Below are 20,990 nucleotides of genomic sequence, written 5' to 3'. Positions count from 1 at the left end.
CCTTTTATTTTTCTTATCATTCGCAGAAGTGCTTTCTTCCACCAATACCGTACACCATCGATGGTTTGATGCCACTTCAAGGGGACTCGAAACATCTCTGACGATGGGTTTTACAAACGTGGGACCTTCAGCACAAACATCACACGCGCAACTAGGTGTGCTGCCGATTCGCAGCTTAGCCGAAATCGCCTGGAGGGACCGGTTCGAGCAGGACCACCCGTCGTCAAGATGTGACCTGATGAAGGTCACCCGAGTCTGTAATCTATGCCGTCAATTCCCTGTTTGCCTGAAACTGAAAACTAATATTTTCTCTCCCTGTCATTATTGGCCATACTCTCCGCTGTCTCTAATACACAGATGGAGGAATTCATTACCCCTCCTGAACATCTTCTTGAAGCATATTTGCCCACCCTGTGTAATCAAGTGTAGACTGCTAAATTCAATAATCTCGTTAAAAGCCCAACTGCACTACTTCTCATAAAAAATATCTCTAATTAACCCCCTTAAGGTTGGACAGAGAATGCGCAAAATTCGCAAACGAAAAAAGCAGTATTTTTTCCACACCGTATGTGAGATCTTCATAAAAATCAATCAGCGTATGTAGAATGTTGTTAAAGTACTGCTGATTTATTTTTATGAAAAAAACTGCTTTTTTCGTTTGCGAATTTTACCCTTTCTCTGCCCAACCTTAATCTCAACAAAATTCTATCACCCATTCTAGCATATCGAACGGTATTTCTAGTTTTAAGATGGTTGTAACATTGTTCCATATAGTTTAACATAAAGTAACCTGACAGCAATTCGACGGCATCTCACTGAGCCGCTTGAGGCCAGCAATTCATTTGCCGGGGCCCTGCTACTACTTCAGGACTTTTGTTCTTGCAGCACAATGTCCGCCGTGTTCCTGGCTATCTCCTCACTCGCTGGTGAACTGGTAGAATGCCGAGGTCGGTCCAGCGTTTCCAAGTATAGAGCGTGACTTTCGGTACGGTGGCCCCCCGACGATCCGAAACCAGGGGCGACATTATGGAACCATTTCGAATCGACTTTTTCATACAAGCTTGCATACAATAAACCTTTCGTTTCGAGATGCGCAATGTCACCCCAGTACTTCGTCTCACATAGTCGGAGAGTTCCCCGATAAGTCTGCTCTGACCAGTTGCTTTGCATTTCGTGTAGCATTCCACATTCTCAGACATCCCAATAATGACGCATATCACCTCCGATGGTATTGTTATATACGCACTTGCGACACGAACAGTCAAAACGTGCTCGTCAACTTCGTCCGGTTCTGCTTTGAGTTCAGCACAGCAGTCCGGGCCGGAACGCCGTACATCACTATTGAGGATGAGATACCCGCGTCTCTTGCTGCATCTTGCTCCTCCGATGCTCGGCATGATACTAGTGGTCGTTGCTGCTTTTGCGTTTCATTTCAGTCAACGCACAGAGGAGTAACTAGAACAATTTCTTGGCCAATAACCAAAGAAAATTTTTTTAGATTTTTTATTTATTTATATTTTTTTAGATACCTAAAAGCACACTGCATATTGTGGCAAAATAAAGAGTTTGCCAAAAATTGCTAAAGTTTTTTTGCATGGATGCAAAATGGTGATATTTTAAGGGGTTTTTAACCATTTTTGCCTTTCTCATATAAAGAAAGGCTATGCAATCACTGTAAAAATCGACTTTTTAACGGAGGCCCGGAGGGCCGAGTGTCATACACCATTCGATTCAGTTCGTCGAGATCGGCAAATGTCTGTGTGTGTATGTATGTGTGTGTGTATGTGTGTGTCATTTAAACTCACACAATTTTCTCAGAGATGGCTGAACCGATTTTCGCAAACTTAGTTTCATATGAAAGGTATAACGCTCCCATAAGCTGCTATTGAATTTTTAGTTGATCCGACTTCCGGTTCCGGAGTTACGGGTTGAAGAGTGCGGTCACACAGCAAATTCCCATATAAATTGCTACCACCATGATGTTCAAATGATGTAAAACATATTAAAATTGATGTAACATTACTCTAGTTTGCGGGTCTGGATCACTAATGATCAATCAAAGCAGCTTTGACCACATTGGCCACCTATGACAGTTCATGACGCCCCCGGGAACCCGCCAAGTTCCTAAGCTTATATCACACCCATTCCCCAACGAATTCTCTACCGATTTTTACAAACTTGATTTCAAATGAAAGATACAGTAATACCATTGATTGCTGCTGAATTTCATTCTGTTCTGACTCTTGCTTCCGGAGTTACAGGGGTGTTAGTAAGGATACACTGGAATTTCCCATATAAATCGGTACAATCGTAATACCTCAGAGGCCAAAAACCCTTACATTCCTCTTACATCCGACTTCCGGTTCCGGAATTACAGGGTGATGAGTACGAACACGCAGAAAATGTCGATTTTAATAAATTCTGCAATGAATGCATAGAGGTGAAATTTTTTCGAAAATATGACCACAACTGCTTCGATTTGTAGTATTAGGTCACTAACATCCATTCAAAGTCTATTTGGCCACATTGGCCACCACCATCGGTTCCGGAAGCCCCGGCGGAAGTATCTAAATTCAGAATAACAGTCACATCGGTTTCTCGGAGATGGCTAGACCGATTCGACTAAACTTGGCCTCAAATGAAAGGTATTGCGTCCCCGTAAATGGCTATTTAATTTCATCCCGATCCGACTTCCGGTTCCGGAGTTATAGGTTGTGGCGTGCGATCACATAGCAAATTGTGATTCAAACCGATACTCCGATGAAAGCAAAAAAGGTAAAAATTTCGCTAAAATGTCTCTCAAACAACTTAAATTTGCTGTTCTAGGTCACCGACGGCCAACCAAACTTTCGTTCACTACATTGACCACCATAGACGGTTCCGGAAGTGCTCGGGAAAAGCGGCCATCTTTCGAAATTTACGAACTCACATCAGTTTCCCGGAAATGGTTGGGCCGATTTTCACAAACTTAGTCCCAAATGATAGCTATAATATCCCCAAAGATGTTTATAAAATTTCGTACGGATCGCTTATATGGGGCCGGAAATATAGACTAAATCGTCCGGTCACATATGAAATTCCCATATAAGCCGGAGCTCAAATTTTTTTCCCCATGAAATTTCAGAAATCGAATTCGTATTTTTGATGCCAAACATCTTTAAAATGCATGAAACGTCGAGATTTTATGTTATCCCGAAAAAATTTTTTTTTTTGGAAAAAACGACTTTTTGGGACTTTGCCGTTTTTGCATCTTTTTTCAGTTCAATATTACCGTGGCTGTTTTTTCTTCTTCAAAATTTTAGAACTCGAATAATGATTTATTTTCCTGTAAATAGTTGTCATGTGATGTACAATAATAAAATGTAATATATGCATTTAAAAGCTTTTAATGAATATAAACAACGCACACATTCTCGTGATTCATGATTGAGAAAGGCACAATTGCACCGCTAGGTGGATTAAAATAGGTTTTTATTATATATTCAGCAAAATCGCTTTCTAATGATGATGACTGTATTAAATAAGACAATAAGATACTGGTTACGGCATGGTCTTTTTTATGACTGCTGACCAGCAACACATCTGTCTTGTGGTGAATCAGATGCAACTGCGATAGCCGTACTCACTTTAAGCGTAGTTCGCCAGCCTGTTGAGGATGACCATTTCCAGAAGTTTGCCAAGGGTATCCAGAAGGCATATAGGCCGATGCGATGCTAGATGCTAGATCTCTTGGTAGCTTCCCTGGTTTTGGTAGCAGCGCCATCTTCTGTATGTTCCATCCATCTGACAGGTGGCCTTCGTCCAGGTATTGCCAAAGCACGGTCCAGAACATGTCCGGAAACGCCAGGATCGCCACGTTGGGGGTACCGTCCGCACCAGGAGCTTTCTTCGCTTTCTGCCTTTTTGCCACTGTAAGAAACCCGTCGTTGGAGACACCATTGTCACTAACATTTCCACCATCTGCGTCGACGTACGGTGTAAGCCATGCAGTTGGGTCCTGCTTCGTTCGGAGAGCCTCCACGATAGTCTCCAACGTGTCAGCTGGCGTCGTTGGACCCTTGATCTTGGCCAACACGACACGGTAAACGTAGTCCCAGGTTTTTGCGTCTACTTCTCTGCACAGCTCTTTATGGTGGATTCGATCAGCACTATCTCACGTTTAAAAGCGACCCTTGCCGTCCGGAATATCACCCTACGCTCTTTTCTAACAGCCCCTGATCTTGCTCTCTGAGCGCGCCATCTGGCTTTTAGACAGGCAGCACGAACGGGTGTTGTACCTTTCGTTCCAATAATACGCCAATTCCCTCGGTATTGTTACGTCAAATGCCCTCGCTAGTGTTTCCGATAGCTGGTATATTTGTGGATCGCCTGGTGGTCGTTATCCATCCACCCATCTACGACGAACTGAAGAATGTTATGTTGATTATGGATCACCGATCGTCTTTACGTAATGTACTAGTGGAACCTTCGTCTTCGGACATGGTTATATGAAAAAAAATAAAATTTGGCTTCGAGTAACTTTTTGGGTCCCATTTAGCTCCCAGAACAATTCTGCAAATTTTTAGCTCGATCGGCGAAACTATATTTTTGCGCCCGCGGTTTAAAATTTACGTGGGATTTCGTATGGAGAAATTGTCTTTTGCTAATTAATTCTTCCAAAAGTCCTCCGTTACCTCCTAAAAATAAATAGATGTCTGATTTTTATAGGAAATTTGTCAAGGAAACAAAGTCCAGAAGACTGCAAAACGATCTGATGCTTGTGAACAAAGTTATTAAGCAAAAACCAATTGATGCCCTGAAGAATGATGAAAATTTCACTTTTCATAGCATCACTGCTTCTGACGGTCTAATCATATACAAAAATTTTAACTTTCTCTTATTATGTACAAAAGATGCCTCAATTTATCCCTCAAAACCTTGCGAAGTGGCCAAATAGTATAGATAAACGATTTAGACACATTGAGAGAGGATTAAAACAATATTGCGTATAATTGAATAACCAACAGCAGTGGTGCTAGAAAAAATGAATATTTTATCAATCGTCAGAGCATCAATCGGTTTCTGCTTAATAACTTTTTTCTCAAGCGTCAGATCGTTTTGTGGTTTTCGAGACTTTGTTTCTTTGTTATTTCATTTAAAAGTCACATAACGATTTATTTTTAGGAAGTAATGGGCGACTTCTGGAGGATTTTCTTTGTAAAAGTTAATTTTCTCATACAAAATCACATGTAAACTTTGAACAGTGGGCGCAAAAATATAGTTTCACCGATCGAGCTAAGAATTTGCACAGTTGTTACCTAACATCTAAAAACACTCATTACTCCTCTTTTGTCCCCCACGGAACTCCATTAAAGTATAACTTGGGGGGTGCTTTCATATCATTCCTTTCTTTTGTTTTCCTCAGTTAACTCGGAGCCTTGCTTGATCCATCCATTTAGCTCCCGACTTTCCTCTTGCATTCTCTCCCTCTATTACGTCGTTCCAATCATCTGCTCACTTGAGCCATTTAGTCCCTTCACCCGAATATTCTCCAGCGGTAAATTACCGCAAGCCATGAGCCGTTTCGCTCCGATGTCCGTAAGCCATTTAGGCCCCAGCTTTGTCGCGATCTACATACTTGGATAGTTCTCGGTTCGGCTGTGAACTTACTCCGACTGAGGGTTTCCTGGCGGCGGAATTTCTCCCGATACCGATACCCGTTTCCTTGAACGGTGGTGGAGCTTCCCTCGACACCAAAAAGCCTACTCAATGGGAGGGAATACCAGTAGGCAAGGGCGGATTTAGAAAAAACATTCGCGAGGGGTTCGATTTTAAAATAAACATTGTACAATACGGAATACGTAAAAACCTCATTTAGTGAAAATCAGTATTGGTGGTCAGACTTAAAATTTCTCAACAAGTTGAAATTTTTCGGGAGTGGTCCGGACCACCAGAGCCATCCCCCTGGATCCGCCACTGCCGGTAGGTGAGGAGGTCTGTCGCCTATTTACGCTACACGTAACTTATAAAATATTCTCAGAAAATATTTTGTTCTTCCAAGAGAGATTCTTAAAATTTCTAGAATTTTTAGAAATTCATGACAAATGATTGAAGTCCTTTGCGCATGATGTTACTCGCGAGAATTGATACATTTTAGTATCATCGTGGTCATGATACTTGCTGTAGTTGATTATTATTAAAGGCTACATTCATGTTACAAAATCGAGTATTCGTGGTTTTTACAGGAAATTCATGGGAAGAACCAGTTTTCCATATTTTTTCGTAAAACAATTCATGACGTGGCAATAATACAAAAAAATAAATGTCAATCCCCGCCAGCACTCAAAAAAAAAAGACTCCTGTAATCTTCACGGCTACTGTGTCCTACTCTGATGGCAGCCAAAATCAATAACAAAGAGTAAACCATGTCACACAATCGCGTTACTTTACACCAAAAATTACAGACTATGTATTACGTTGTCAGATCATCCACCGAATCCAGTGTCCAAAGTATTCCAAATTCTATTCGCAATAAATTACAGCAGCACCCTTCATCAAGGTGCGAACGTCTATACAAAAAAACAAAAGGAATAATACTGTGTGGCGCTTTATGTACTGGCAAAGATCTAATCACTAGCTAAAAAGGTGACGACAATGTCAAGTTATGTGCGAAGGAGCGCGCGCGCAGAGGGTGCAGTTGCTAATCCGCCTACAATTGCTGCATAGTAGTACGCCCGCATTAGATATTCTCTTTGCCTAGCAGCATCAATGACACTACTGTTTTTCGTTGCGCGCAAAATTATCGCGTACTTTGTCACGTCAAATAGTTGAAATAATTGGAACAGATGCGAAGCGCATAAGGTCGGTCTCGCAAGCAGCTGGCGTCCATAAGTTCAGATCAAATGAAAGAGTAGACATCTCAGTCACATTGTCAGACAGTCAGTACAAGTCAGTCAGTCAATCAGTGAATGAATTAAGCATTGATGAGAGTTGGCTTTTCTGAGTGATTGCGCGCTAATCGCGTCTTCTTCCCCCGTTCAATGTCAGACTTACTTAATCTCCTCAGGAAGACTGCATGAAATTGAAATTTATTGTATTAGTTCGGTTTTAGCTTGATCGAGGTGTGAGAAAATTGAGATGTCGAATAAAGGGGGACACAGATCAACAAAAAAGAAAGGGCTGGGGGAGAGGAGTTCCGTGGCGGAGTGGGGACACCAGTTTTTCCATGGATGGTGATGAATTTTGCCTTCGCGAAATTCCGTCCATGAACTGTGAAGAATTTGTTCATAGTCAAGACCGATCTTACTGGTTGGGTGGTTACGAGAGGCGAAGCAAAAATGGGTGTGCTAACCTTTACGCGAGTCCTACGCGACGGATCTCGTGTTTCCGACCCGGAGAAGATCACCGTCACAGTCCGATGATTTGGGTTTGATTCGTATACAGGCAGATATGTAGCATATGATGCGCGCGGAGCTACCGACATGCTTACTAATCGATTCGGGACTTATTTGTTGGCGATAAGCGGTTCTAATTTAGTTGCGCCGTGGTTACGGTTGGATGGCTGTCATATGATCAATAATGATCAGTCTTTTTTTTTGAAAGACTCGAGTTTCTATCGTTTTACAACAAGACTTGGAAGACATCGGACTTGAGCCGTAGCTACCCGAACAAGACTAAGGACCGTGACAAACAGATGAATGGAATAATTACCAACTGAGATAACCCCCCGCGCCGATCCCCCTCAAACATCGAAGGTACGGACAAAAAGTCAACTCAGGCGGCTACGGGTGAATGGATCTTGCAGAGGGCGGACATTCTTGATAGTGATCTTTCCTCAACAACCGCGACAGCCCCCTGATACCAGCGCAGCATTTATTTCATTAAAAAACAAGATTTCACTCTGGCATGTTCGTGTCGGTCGGTCTGGTGCTGGATTCCGGATTTATGAAGTTCGCGCACTATGTACAGTCTGGAGTAGTGTGCATTGGAAAGAAAAGCACAACAAAGAAGCCTACCTAAGCAAAGTCATGTCGAACGTCATTTCTGTCACTCCCTCTCTCTTTGTGGCGATCTGAGAGTTCTGCGATTGCGACAACCTCCCGAGCCATGTTGGGCCGAAGAAGGGGCGAAAATAGATACTAACAAACTGATATTAAATTACACCCAAGCATGCGAGACAAATTGATGTTAGTGTAAAAAAAATTATAATTATTGTGCTGTTGTGTCCAAGCTACAAAACCCGCACCGGGGAGAAGGCTACCTCACACGGAAAGGAATTTCAACTCTAATTACCGGAAATAATACAAGGCTAACTAAAAAACCATCATCCCAAAACTTACTGTGAGTGGATCCATTCTGGGACAAAGCCGATGAAGAACCGTTGCTGTATCCATTGGCGGTTGCATTACTGTTGCCGTTGCTGCTGCTATGGCCATTGGTTGCCGGTGCCAAACCGTTTCCGTTCTGATGATGTCCGTTTGCCTTTGTTCCGTTGCTGTGACCGTTGGTCTTACCGGCGTCCGGCTGATCGGCGGCACCGATCGGCAGATTGCTCTTCATGTGATTCTTGGCCGGAGTGTACGGACGTTCCACCTCGCCGAATAGTCGGTTGTGCGAATCCTGACCGGCGACGGTACGACGCGGTGTTTCACCGCCTGGCGATTAAAAAAGTACAAAGCGATATGTTAGTGCGAGGTAAAGCTTCTGGTTGTAGGGGTAATGGCTAGGGAATGAAGTCTTCATGCGCCATGCCGATGAAGATGACGATTGGCTGAGGAATAATGCTACACCGGTAAGTCAAAGAACATTATCTAATAATTGATGTGGAAGGAATAGTAGGTGAAAATAGAAAACAAACGGCATGTCATTGATCGGAACCAAATTGTAATGCAACCAAAGACTGACGTAGAAAGCAAATCTGAGAAAAAGGGGAACTACTCTAAGCTATTTGACACTTCTCGGTTTTAGTGAAAATACTGCATTACATGACAATTGATTTATCCATAAATTGTCTTCCTATTCCTCTGGGCGCAATAATCGAACAATGTGTCTAATGATCAAGTTGGTTAGGCAACCTTTATAACACTTCTGATCTCACAAAAATGATCACCATGTCGGTACCCACTTGATTCTATTGTCAAATAAACCCACAGCCGATTTGCACCTAAGCTTAGTATTTAGCCCAGATAGTTTCAATTACAAAACAAACTCCCAGAAAAAAAGATTTCTGGGAACGTAGAAAGCGTATGCAGTACCAACATATGGAGCTCGCACAAAAGATCCAAATTTCTCCCTAAATAAAAGAAAGACTGGATTCAAACTCGTCATACCTAATAAGGGGAGAGAGATATGATAATTTAACAAAGCTGAGACTAATTTACTACCATAATACGCCTACGCAGTATTGCCTAGAGCGCATTGCTGCTTTATAGGAAGCGAATAAATGTAATGGACTTTTGTTTGATTAAATAGTTAAGTGGAAAAAAATAAAACCCAAACACAATAAAGCAAATTACCGGCGCATAGCCTATGGTCAACTATTCTCACAAATTAAAAATTAAATAGACGCAGCAACAAACAATACTCGGAAGCGGCGGAAATAGTCATTTAAGATTTATGCATTTGATAAACTTTTACTTCAACTGTCTATTACAGTCCATACAGTGCACATACGTAGGACGCAGGTCGATCAAATGGTCTGGGCAAAAATGGAAACAGAAAACAAAGAACTGCGATAAACGAAATTTGAATGCGGTCATGATAATAGCACAGACTCATGGTTAAGCGGTTTAGATTTCGGTAGATGTGGACTACGCTAGTGGAATGGTTTGGGGCGGGGTGGTACAGGCAGACATGCAATCGAACAGGTAAAATGTAACATTCAATAGTGTACCGAATAAATAGTATCTGTGAATTCCTTGTCGAAATACTGGTGGTTGTTAAGGGGGTCCATTCGAGCGATGGTCGATTTGATGTTTGATGAATGTATTTATTGGGATATTGGCATAGCAAATTTGGGAAAAATAGAAAGAAGATGATGATAAATTTACATACTTGATCAATGTATTACAGAATAATATAGAACAATTACATCGTCATTAATCTGTTGAAACGTTTTAGTATTATGAATGTTTGCTCAAGCATTAGTATTAAAGCATTATGTAATACATTCGCAATAACGGATACAATCTAACTAGTCTATTCTAATCTGTATTTTACATAAAATAGTTTGAGGCGGTAGCCTGCTTTGGGAGGTAAAAAAACAGTTTTTCGCATTTTGAAAGGGCAAGAAACAACTAGGAGTTTTAAATTTTTAAGCGCGTTTGCATACAATTTCGAAGCACTTAAATAATCCCTTTTCCTTGAAATATCGCATGGATCAATCAGTAAAGCGCCTCGTCTCTGTACTACCTAATTGGCGTGATAAAGACATTATTGTTCAAAACAATAAAACCAACAATATTTCCAAATAAAATAAGTTTGTATCCTATATGAACCTATCAAGGACTGAAAAAATGCGTGGAATTGTAACTTTTGCTAAAGGTTTTAAAGAACATGTTTTTGTGAATCCGTCGTCTTCGGTCCTAGTTTTCTCGCTGATGATGTTGGCTGTCGGATTGGAGGTACTGGACGCAGTTTGTGCAATTGTCATTGTTGTATTCATGAAAGGGCTCAGCTAATGCTAAACGCCGTTTGCAGCTATTTTACACTGAGCGACTATTTATTTATTTATTAACAGATTAAGCCCGAAGTGGCCTGTGCCGTATACAAAAGATTCCTCCATTCCACTCGGTCCATGGCCGCGCGTCGCCAGCCACGCAGTCTGCGAAGGGTCCGCAAATCGTCTTCCACCTGGTCGATCCATCGTGCTCGCTGCGCGCCATGTCTTCTTGTACCGGTCGGATTGCAATTGAGAACCGTTTTCACCGGGCTATTGTCCGACATTCTGGCTACGTGCCCGGCCCACCGTAGTCGTCCGATTTTCGCGGTATGACAGATGGGCGGCTCCCCCAACAGCTGATGCAACTCATAGTTCATTCGCCGTCTCCATGTGCCGTCTTCCATCTGCACTCCACCGTAGATGGTACGCGGCACTTTCCGTTCGAAGACACCAAGTGCGCGTTGGTCCTCCACGAGCATGGTCCAGGTCTCGTGCCCGTAGAGAACTACCGGTCTAATCAGCGTCTTGTAGATGGTCAACTTCGTACGACGGCGAACTCTGTTCGACCGAAGTGTCTTGCGGAGGCCAATGTAAGCACGATTTCCTGCCACGATGCGTCTACGAATCTCTCTGCTGGTATCATTGTCGGCGGTCACCAGTGAGCCCAAGTACACGAACTCTTCAACCACCTCGATTTCGTCGCCACCGATGCAAACTCGAAGCGGGCGGTTCTCATTCTCTTCTCGTGAACCTTTTCCTATCATGTACTTTGTCTTCGACGTGTTGATGGCAAGTCCGACGCGCTTGGCTTCTCTTTTCAGTCTGATGTAGGCTTCCTCCATCTTCTCAAAGTTTCGTGCAATAATATCAACGTCATCGGCGAAGCCAAGTAGCTGAACGGACTTTGTGAAAATCGTACCACTCGTGTCGATCCCTGCTCTTCTTATTACACCTTCCAGCGCGATGTTGAATAACAGACACGAGAGACCATCACCTTGCCGTAACCCTCTGCGTGATTTGAAGGGACTCGAGAGCGTCCCTGAGACACGTACTACGCACATCACCCGATCCATCGTCGCCTTCACTAATCGCGTCAGTTTGTCCGGGAATCCGTACTCGTGCATAATCTGCCATAGCTGATCTCGATCGATAGTGTCGTATGCGGCTTTGAAGTCGATGAACAAATGATGTGTGGGCACATTGTACTCGCGGCATTTCTGCAGTACTTGACGAAGAGCGAACACCTGGTCCGTGGTAGATCGTTCGCTCATGAAACCCGCCTGGTACTGCCCCACGAACTCTCTTGCAATTGGTGATAGTCGACGGCATAGTATTTGGGAGAGTACCTTGTAGGCGGCGTTCAGCAGGGTGATTGCTCGGTAATTACAGCAATCCAGCTTGTCGCCCTTTTTGTAGATAGGACACACGACACCTTCCATCCACTCCTCCGGTAAAATCTCCTCCTCACAAATCTTGGTAATCACCCAGTGCAGCGCTTTAGCCAGTGGCTCGCCACCGTGTTTTAGTAGCTCGCTTGGTATTGGTATTGGTATTGGTATTGGTCAACCCCAGCGGCTTTATTATTTTTGAGCCGGCTAATCTCCTCCTGGATTTCTTGGAGATCCGGAGCCGGTAGTGTAATGTCTTCCGTGCGTGCTCCCAGGTACGTTACCGTGCCATCCTCGTCGTCTGCTGCATCGCCGTTCAGGTGTTCTTCGTAGTGTTGCCGCCACCTCTGGATCACCTCACACTGGTCCGTAAGAAGATTCCCGTTTGTATCTCTGCACATGTCGGCCTGTGGTACGTACTTACTGTGAGTGGATCCATTCCAGCCCCTGCGCGAGCGGTTCAACTTCTCGTAGAATTTCCGTGTGTCTTTAGCGCGGTACAGCTGCTCCATCGCTTCGCGATCTCGGTCTTCCTGCTGGCGCTTTTTGTTCCGGAAAACCGAGTTCTGCCTGTTCCGTGCCTGTTTATATCGCGCCTCGTTCGACCTCGTGCGGTGTTGCAGCATTCTCGCCCATGCTGCATTCTTCTCTTCGACTAACTGCTCGCATTCGCCGTCGTACCAGTCGCTTCTTCGGTCCGGGCCCAGCGTACCTAGTGCAGTGGCTGCGGTGCTACCTATGGCGGATCGGATATCTCTCCAGCCATCTTCAAGGGCAACTGCGCCTAGCTGCTCTTCCGTTGGTAGTGCCACTTCCAACTGCTGCGCGTATACTTGAGCCACTCTGCCATCTTGTAGCCGCTCGATATTTAGCCGCGGCGTTCGGCTTCGACGAGAGCTATGCACTGTCGAAAGTTTTGAGCGCAAGCATACTGCAACCAGGTGGTGGTCCGAATCTATATTCGCACTGCGATAAGTGCGGAGGTTTGTGATGTCCGAGAAAAATCTACCGTCAATTAGAACGTGGTCGATTTGATTTTTTGTTACTTGGTCCGGTGATCTCCAGGTGACTTTGTGGATATCTTTGCGAGGGAAGAAGGTGCTTCGGACTACCATTCCACGGGAGGCTGCGAAGTTCACACATCGTTGGCCGTTGTCATTTGATACGGAATGCAGGCTGTTAGGCCCGATCACCGGTCTGTACATTGCCTCCCTTCCTACCTATGCGTTCATGTCGCCGATGACAATTTTCACGTCTCGCAGAGGGCAACCGTCGTATGTCTGCTCCAGCTGCATGTAGAACGCTTCTTTCTCGTCGTCGGGTCTCCCATCGTGTGGGCAGTGCACGTTGATGATGCTGTAGTTGAAGAAACGACCTTTGATCCTCAACTTGCACATCCTTGCGTTGATCGGCTGCCACCCGATCACACGTTGGCGCATCTTGCCCAGCACTATGACGCCGGTTCCCAGCTCGTTGGTTGTACCACAGCTCTGGTAGAAGGTAGCCGCTCGATGCCCGCTTTTCCACACCTTCTGTCCCGTCCAGCAAAGTTCCTGCAGCGCCACGATATCGAAGTTGCGGGGGTGTAGTTCGTCGTAGATTATCCTGTCACATCCTGCGAAGCCGAGCGATCTGCAGTTCCATATTCCGAGTTTCCAATCGTGATCCTTTATTCGTCGCCTGGGTCGTTGCCGATTGTTCTGGGTCGTATTCTCTTCTGTATTGTTCGTTATGTGGGTTTTTTAAGGGGCGGCTTATAGGGCCTACGCCAACCACCTGTCTCGCCGGTGGGCCATCGTGCCAGGACTGCTTAAGGTCCCACCTGGACACCAGGACAGGTTTACACCTTCCGAAGAAGAGTAACCCCCCCTTCCCTGCCAGCATACGACCAAAGTTCCCACCGGGGTTGGTTACCTGATCTTCACTAAGGTTACTCGTATCCCAGTCGACGCCACGAGGAGGCCAGGGCTAGGAGTTACTGGGCAGGAAGCTAAGGACCGCAAGTGGGGTCTATTTTATGCCTTCAGGTACAAGAGGCTTACGCACTGCCCAGTCATTTCCGACACTGAGCGACTAGCATTGTTTATAAAGTGTAAACATCTATAATGTTCTCAGCTGGACTCGAGCGACATATGTTTATTGTACCGGAAACAGTGCGTGACCCAATAAAGTCGAGACTCCGCAAGTTCACTGGCCCGGTTCCTAGGAACATATTATACAGTATTGCCTGAACCGTAGCGAAAAAAAATGACAATTGTTTGTGACTCAGGTGATGGTATTGCTGAATGAGTGTCGCTTTGGAGTTTTTCTTAGTGGTTTTCGTGCATGGTTCCCGTAAGGTGCAGTCTGACCGCAGAGCTGGCAGGTATTGTATGAAGGTAATTTCTTTTACAAGACAAATAGCTTCAGATAGGTTAGTCCACCCACGTTTCGAACAAATTTACATGGGCTTAGAAATGATGCAGGTCCTTAAAAATCAACAACTATCCCAGTAAGCCATCAATACATCAAACAATGATTTTTATATGCGATCTACCGGTGCATAGTGTCGGTGTTTTTATTAGTTGGTCCTATTTGTAATACTGTCAAAACTCTATACAGTAAAGGTGAAGGTGGACAATGAACATGGGAATAACATGGGCTTTTCGTTTGATCGGAGTTCTGACCACAGAAACACTATTAGGAATACCTGGGAGATAATTTCTTCAAGTGTATTCTAAGACGGATTCAATAATATTGCAAGACGACAAGAAAATATAAAACATAAAAATTTCATGTTACCAGAAACTGTCCCTGGCAGCACTGCTCCAGCGGAATGCAATCAGACTCATTACAATAACTTCTGTTCTACGGGTAATACTTATGTAGAACTGATAGTGCTCAGATGAAACATAATAGTTTCAAGTATAAGCCTTACTTGTCGCTTTGAACAAATCTTGTTCAAACCAAAAGTTTTAAAACACTTATTTATAAATAACATGGGCATGAAGAGGCTAATATCAATAACGATACAATTAGTTCGGACCACCTCTGATTTTTTAATGAATTTTTCTACAATTTTTTTTTAATTCCTTTATTTACCGCGGCGGTTGGTAAATAACTGGGCAATGCGTAAGATAAACCCGGTGGTTCGCCACACTGGTCCTTAGCCTCTTGTCCAATAACTCCTATCCCTACCTCCCCGCGGTGCCATCTAGGGTACGAGTAACCATAGGAAAGATCGGGTAACCAACCCCGGTGGGACCATGGTCGTATGCTGACAGGGAAGGGGGGCTCCTCTTTTCGGAGGGTGAGTCCATCCGAGCGTCTGTTACCCATGTTAGGGGCGGCTCAAAACAGCGTCTGTTCTCCATATTAGAGGCGTCTGATGTATCGTCCTCGTGTCAGCGTGGGACTCTAAATAGAGCTGACACGATGGTCCTCCGGCGAGACAGGGAGTTGGGGAAGATCCAACAAGCCTCCCTGGAAAACTAACCGTTACGAACAATGCAGAAGAAAATACGAAACGGAACAATAGACAAAGACCTACGTGACGAAATAAGGACTACGATTGGAAACTCGTAACATGGAACTGCAGGTCACTCTGCTTTCCAGCTTTCGACAGGATAACCTACGACGAACTCCAACCACGCAACTTTGAAGTCGTAGCACTGCAGGAACTTTGCTTGACAGGACAAAAGGTATGGAAAAGCGGGCATCGGGCGACTACTTTCTACCAGAGCTGTGGCACCACCAACGAGCTGGGAACCGGCTTTGTAGTGCTGGGTAGGATGCGCCAACGCGTGGACGGACTCCGATCAGTATGGATGTCTAAGTTGAGGATCAAAGGCCGTTTCTTCAACTACAGCATTATCAACGTACACTGCCCACACGATGGGAGACCCGACGACGAGAAGGAAGCGTTCTATACGAAGCTGGAGGAGGTGTGCGACAGCTGTTCGCAACGGAACGTGAAAATCGTCATCGGTAATATGTACGCTCAGGTAGGACGGGAGGTAATGTTTAGACCGGTAATCGGGCCAAACAACTTGCACCTTCTTACCTTCTTCCCCCGCAAAGATATCCACAAAGCCACCTGGAGATCATCTGACCAACGCACCGAAAACCAAATCGATCATGTTCTAATCGACGGGCGATTCTTCTCTGATATCACTAACGTTCGTACCTACCGCAGTGCGAACATAGATTCGGACAATTACCTAGTTGCAGTATGCATGCGCTCAAAACTCTCGACGGTGTACAACACTCGTCGTAATCGGAGGCCAAGACCCAACATCGCGCAACTTCGGGACGCCGGGGTTACCCAAGACCACGCACAGCGGCTGGAAGCAGCACTACCCACGGAAGCACAGCCGGGCACGGCTACTCTTGAAGATGGCTGGAGGGAGATCCGTTCCGCCATAGGAAGTAGTGCTATATGGGCACTAGGTACAGCGATCGAGGAAACGACTGGTTCGATGACGAATGTAAGCAGTTAATAGAGAAGAACGAGACAGAATGTGGAGTGATACAAACAAGCACGGAACAGGCAAACCTCGGTCCTCCGCGCCAACAGGAGGAACGAGATCGCGGAGCGATGGAACAACTGTACCCCGTAACGACACACGAAAATTCTACGAGAAACTGAACAGTTCGAGCAAAGGATACGTTCCGCAAGTCGATATGTGCAGGGACTTAGACGGCAACCTTATTATGAACGAGTGCGAGGTGATTGAGAGGTGGAAGCAGGACTATGACGAGCACCTCAACGGTGAAGCAGCAGCGGACGAATACAACGTGCCCACACATCATTTGTTCATCGATTTCAAATCGGCGTATGACACAATCGATCGAGATCAGCTATGGCAGATAATGCTCGAGTACGGTTTTCCGGATAAGCTAGCACGATTAGAGGGATTCCATGAGAAACCGGCCGACCGCAAAATATGACCATCGTCGATTCGAACGAAACTTTGCAAGTGTGTTCACTGTACGAATCTCCATGATATTCTCTGGCAATTGGAATATTTTGATACAAGAGCAATTTTTCAAAAGGGCGTAAACGTTTCTACATGTATGAATTTCAAAAATTTTTTGTTCGATTACTAACAAACTTTCTAACTTTCAAATGTTTCACAATATCGCCTAGATGTCAAAGAGAAAGTTGCAGGAAAGTTTACGGACCTTTTGAAAAACCTATTATTGTTGATGGAGAAACGCGACTAATTTATGAAAAGGTCGTAATAAACCAATATAATTGTGTTGTTAAAACAAAAGTTAAAATATCTCGAGAACTACTACATTTTAGAAAATTTTTGTTAAGAGCATTTCGATTTAAAATGGCGTTTAGAATCATATTCAAAAAGAAAATTGTATTTTTGACTGCAAATAGTAAGAATTATAAAAATATGTCAAAAGTTGTTGTTAGGAAAACTTAGAATTATATTCTGTAATAAAATTACAATTTTATATGTCAGTATGAAATTTAAAAACATGTACGAAGTTATTGTTAGAAAAAAATTTTTAACGATTTTTTCTCCATCATGCAATCACATTCAAAATGTTTCTTTTCTCTTTAGGTTTTTGGTAACAAAATATAAAAAATTTAAAAAAATGGGTTTTTTCGCAATTTAAATTTTTATCATAAATTTTTGTTTTTTTTTGAAAAATGACACAACATTTTTTTCAGTGTATATTTTTTTCATACAGAAGTATTCATTCCCTGTAACTCGTTCTTAGATAGTTTTGCTGTATAAAATATAGTAATCGAACAAAAAAATTTTGAAATTCATACATGTAGAAACGTTTACGCCCTTTTGAAAAGTTGCTCTTGAGTCAAAATAATCTTATTACCTGTGGAAAATATTTAGTCTTCCATGACGGTGGAACGTGCAAAGTTTCATCGGAATCTAAGATGGTCGGTCACGATTTTAATGATTTTCGGACGGATCTTCGTGGAATTCCTCATTAGTCAAAGCGACGATGGATCGGGTGATGTGCGTTGCTCGGGTATCCGAGACACTCTCGAGTCCCTATGAATCTCGAAGAGGGTTACGGCAAGGTGATGGTCTATCATGTCTGCTGTTCAACGTTGCGTTAGAAGGTGTAATAAGGAGAGCGGGGATAGACACCAGTGGCACGATCTTCAGGAAGTCCGTCTAGCTTTCTTGGCTTTACTGATGACATTGACATAATGGCACGGGACTTTGAGGCGATGTCGGAAACGTACATCAGACTGAAGGCTGAAGCCAGCAGGATTGGACTTGTCATCAACGTTTCGAAAACAAAATACATGAGAGGAAGAGCTTCTAGAAACGACAATGTGGACCTCCTATCCCGAGTTCGGATTGACGGTCGACGAATTCGTGTATTTGGGCTCACTGGTAACCGACGACAATGATACCAGCAGAGAAATTCAGAGACGGATCTTGGCAGGAAACAGCCATGAGACCTGAACTATGCTCGTGGAGGACCAACGCGCCGCGCCCTTGAAGTTTTTGAACGAAAGGTGTTGCATACCATCTATGGTGGCGTGCTGATGGAACGTGGCACAGGCGAATGAACCATTAGTTGCATTAGCTGCTGGAAGAACCATCAATCGCGCATACCGCAAAAATAGGACGTTTGCGCTGGACACGTCGAATGAATGTCGGATGACGATCCGTTGAAGATGGTTCTTGAGGGAGACCCTACAGGAACGAGAAGACGGGGCGCACAGCGAGCACGGTGGATCGACCAGATAGAGGACGACCTGCGGACCCTTCGAAGACTGCGAGGCTGGCGACAAGCAGCAATGGACCGAGTGGAATGGAGACGGCTTCTACATACAGCAAGAGACAACAAGGCTCTAGCCTGAACGGTAAGGTAAGTTTTGAATAAAAGTTATTGCCTCTAACTTTTTCCACAAGATGTTCGACTACTTGTACAAAGTCGGTTTGATTACAGGTACAACTGTGCCCGCCCTAATACATACAACTACACATACAACTACACCACGTCCGTAATCATATACTGGTAACGTTAAGAAGACACTAAGTCGAACATGACAAAGTTAAAATCCAGATACACCGATGACGTTGAAATCGAAGTACGTTCACATGACTTAGTATAGCGCACCAAATCAGACCACATTAAAAATTCATATTTGAATATGGAGAAGTGGAAACCGTTACGATACTGGGAGAAACCTGTTTACTGGCGCTCACAACTGAATTTGTGTGATTGGTATGTGGCTGACCAAACCTATCTCTTCCTATTTGTTTCTTTTGAGGCCAACATTAACATTACCTATAAGCAAATAACGCAAGGCCCGTGCTCTGGTCAGATTCGGACGTGCCCGTTCTGTAACCAGATGGCACATTACGGAAAGCCATGCGCCGAAGCCGAGAAGAAAAATGAACCTACTAAAATCAACGCCAACGAACGGCCTTCGACATACGCTGCTAAAATGCTAAAACACAACCAAAACGCTATCGAATAACTGATTAATTTTGCATCTCGAAACCTACTGTAAGTAGTAACTGAGCAGAAACAACGATTGCATTCAGTGCCTCCAAAGCACCAACCAGCCACACCAATAAAGAAGCAATCGTCGATAACATAACGATAGATATACAATAGCGACGTGGAGGGGGTGTTGAAAATCACTTAAAAATAGTGTCATTTCGTTGCTGTTGTGCTGTCTTATGACAAGCGCGATTTAGCACTTTTCGAGAAAAAATGAATATCTTGAAATGTATAAATGTTGAATGCTTTTCGGAGAAGGCGATCGATGCTTCTATCTGCTGTAGTAATCTCTCGATTTATGCGAAGATTGGTGGACTATATTGACAGTTTTTGCTTGAAATGTAAACCAAAGTCGCTCGCATACGTGTCAGAAGTGTGTATTGCTGATATTGTCACAAATGTTCACAGAAGATTTCGTATAAAAAAGACTCATAACTGATTCGTAAAATTATGCGTTATAGATCACTATGCCCAATGTTATACTTTTCTATGCAGTAGTAGCATTATCAGGTTACAAAATGATAGTACTGGAACGCAAAATTTTCACATTTTCCTTTGTTCGAGAAAAACAATATATAAAAGTTGGGGATATCAACAATTTAGAGACAATATAAATCAAACAAGGTTATCGTTGACAGGCGACTAGACGAAAAAAATATTCTTGCATAATCCATTATTACATTTCGGCAAACTTTCCAAAACTAGTGGAAATCTCAAAAGGAAATTTGATCAATAATCATAAAAACACAAGCCAACAATTCGCAGAAAAAAAGTATGGTAGGAAAAATTTTGCTTCCAAGACAAGAACCTAGCTAATGATTGTGGTTGATCTGCATAGGAATTACGTGTGTCTTCAGAGACATCTGGTGGCTTGCTATAAGCTTTTTGGTTTATAGCAAGCCAACACGCTACGATTGTTGTTTTTTTTCATTATCACAAAATTGCACAATTCGGTCACTCGAGAAATTGGCGCTTTTCATAGTCGTGTTTCGCTAAATCTCATTAACCCAGTAGAATTTAAAAATTCTGAAAACGCCACATTGTAGAGATCTTAAAATTAAGTAACATGGTATATCTAACTCAGTTTACCCCAAAATGGCGTTTGTCATATGATAGTACAACAGCGACGATTTATGGAATATTGTTACGGAATATTGATCAATGGCTTCTATAGAGCAATCATATGGAAAAGAAGATTGTCAGGTAATAATTATAGTGCTTTCAGCATCATGTGTCCCACCGCATGGAAATGACCGAAAAAATATTACCCCGGTTCAAGTGCAAATTGTCCCCTAATTTCATAGAATTTTGTATCTTAATGAAAAACCACCAAACCCGATCAAAAACACATAACAGAAATATATTTAAACTATATCTTGAATTGTTACTTGTTATAAATTTCTGTTATTTTAACTACTAACGAGACCTAATTTATAACACAATATATCACAAAAACTGTGTTCTATTAGAATCTTGTT

General features: G+C 43.3%; 1 protein-coding gene across 5 annotated transcripts in view; it reads right to left on the bottom strand.

Moving 5' to 3' along the window:
- Positions 1–20,990, bottom strand: part of LOC131685046 (microtubule-associated protein Jupiter) — a 181,006-nt gene that overhangs the window by 12,207 nt on the left and 147,809 nt on the right. For 3 of the 5 annotated variants that reach the window (XM_058968432.1, XM_058968433.1, XM_058968434.1), the window contains exons 4-5: positions 9,872–9,907; positions 8,319–8,633 (exon numbers count right to left, since the gene is read on the bottom strand). In XM_058968432.1, the coding sequence (XP_058824415.1) occupies positions 8,319–8,633; positions 9,872–9,907 (351 nt within the window). Of the gene's footprint in view, positions 1–7,032; positions 7,051–8,318; positions 8,634–9,871; positions 9,908–20,990 lie in introns of all 5 variants that reach the window. The other 2 variants (XM_058968430.1, XM_058968431.1) reach the window with 1 other exon arrangement.

This window comes from Topomyia yanbarensis, chromosome 2, assembly GCF_030247195.1.
Source record: "Topomyia yanbarensis strain Yona2022 chromosome 2, ASM3024719v1, whole genome shotgun sequence".
Classification (NCBI taxonomy): domain Eukaryota; kingdom Metazoa; phylum Arthropoda; class Insecta; order Diptera; family Culicidae; genus Topomyia; species Topomyia yanbarensis.
Note: the sequence above shows the minus strand (reverse complement) of the source record. Positions and strands in the feature narration are given on the sequence as shown.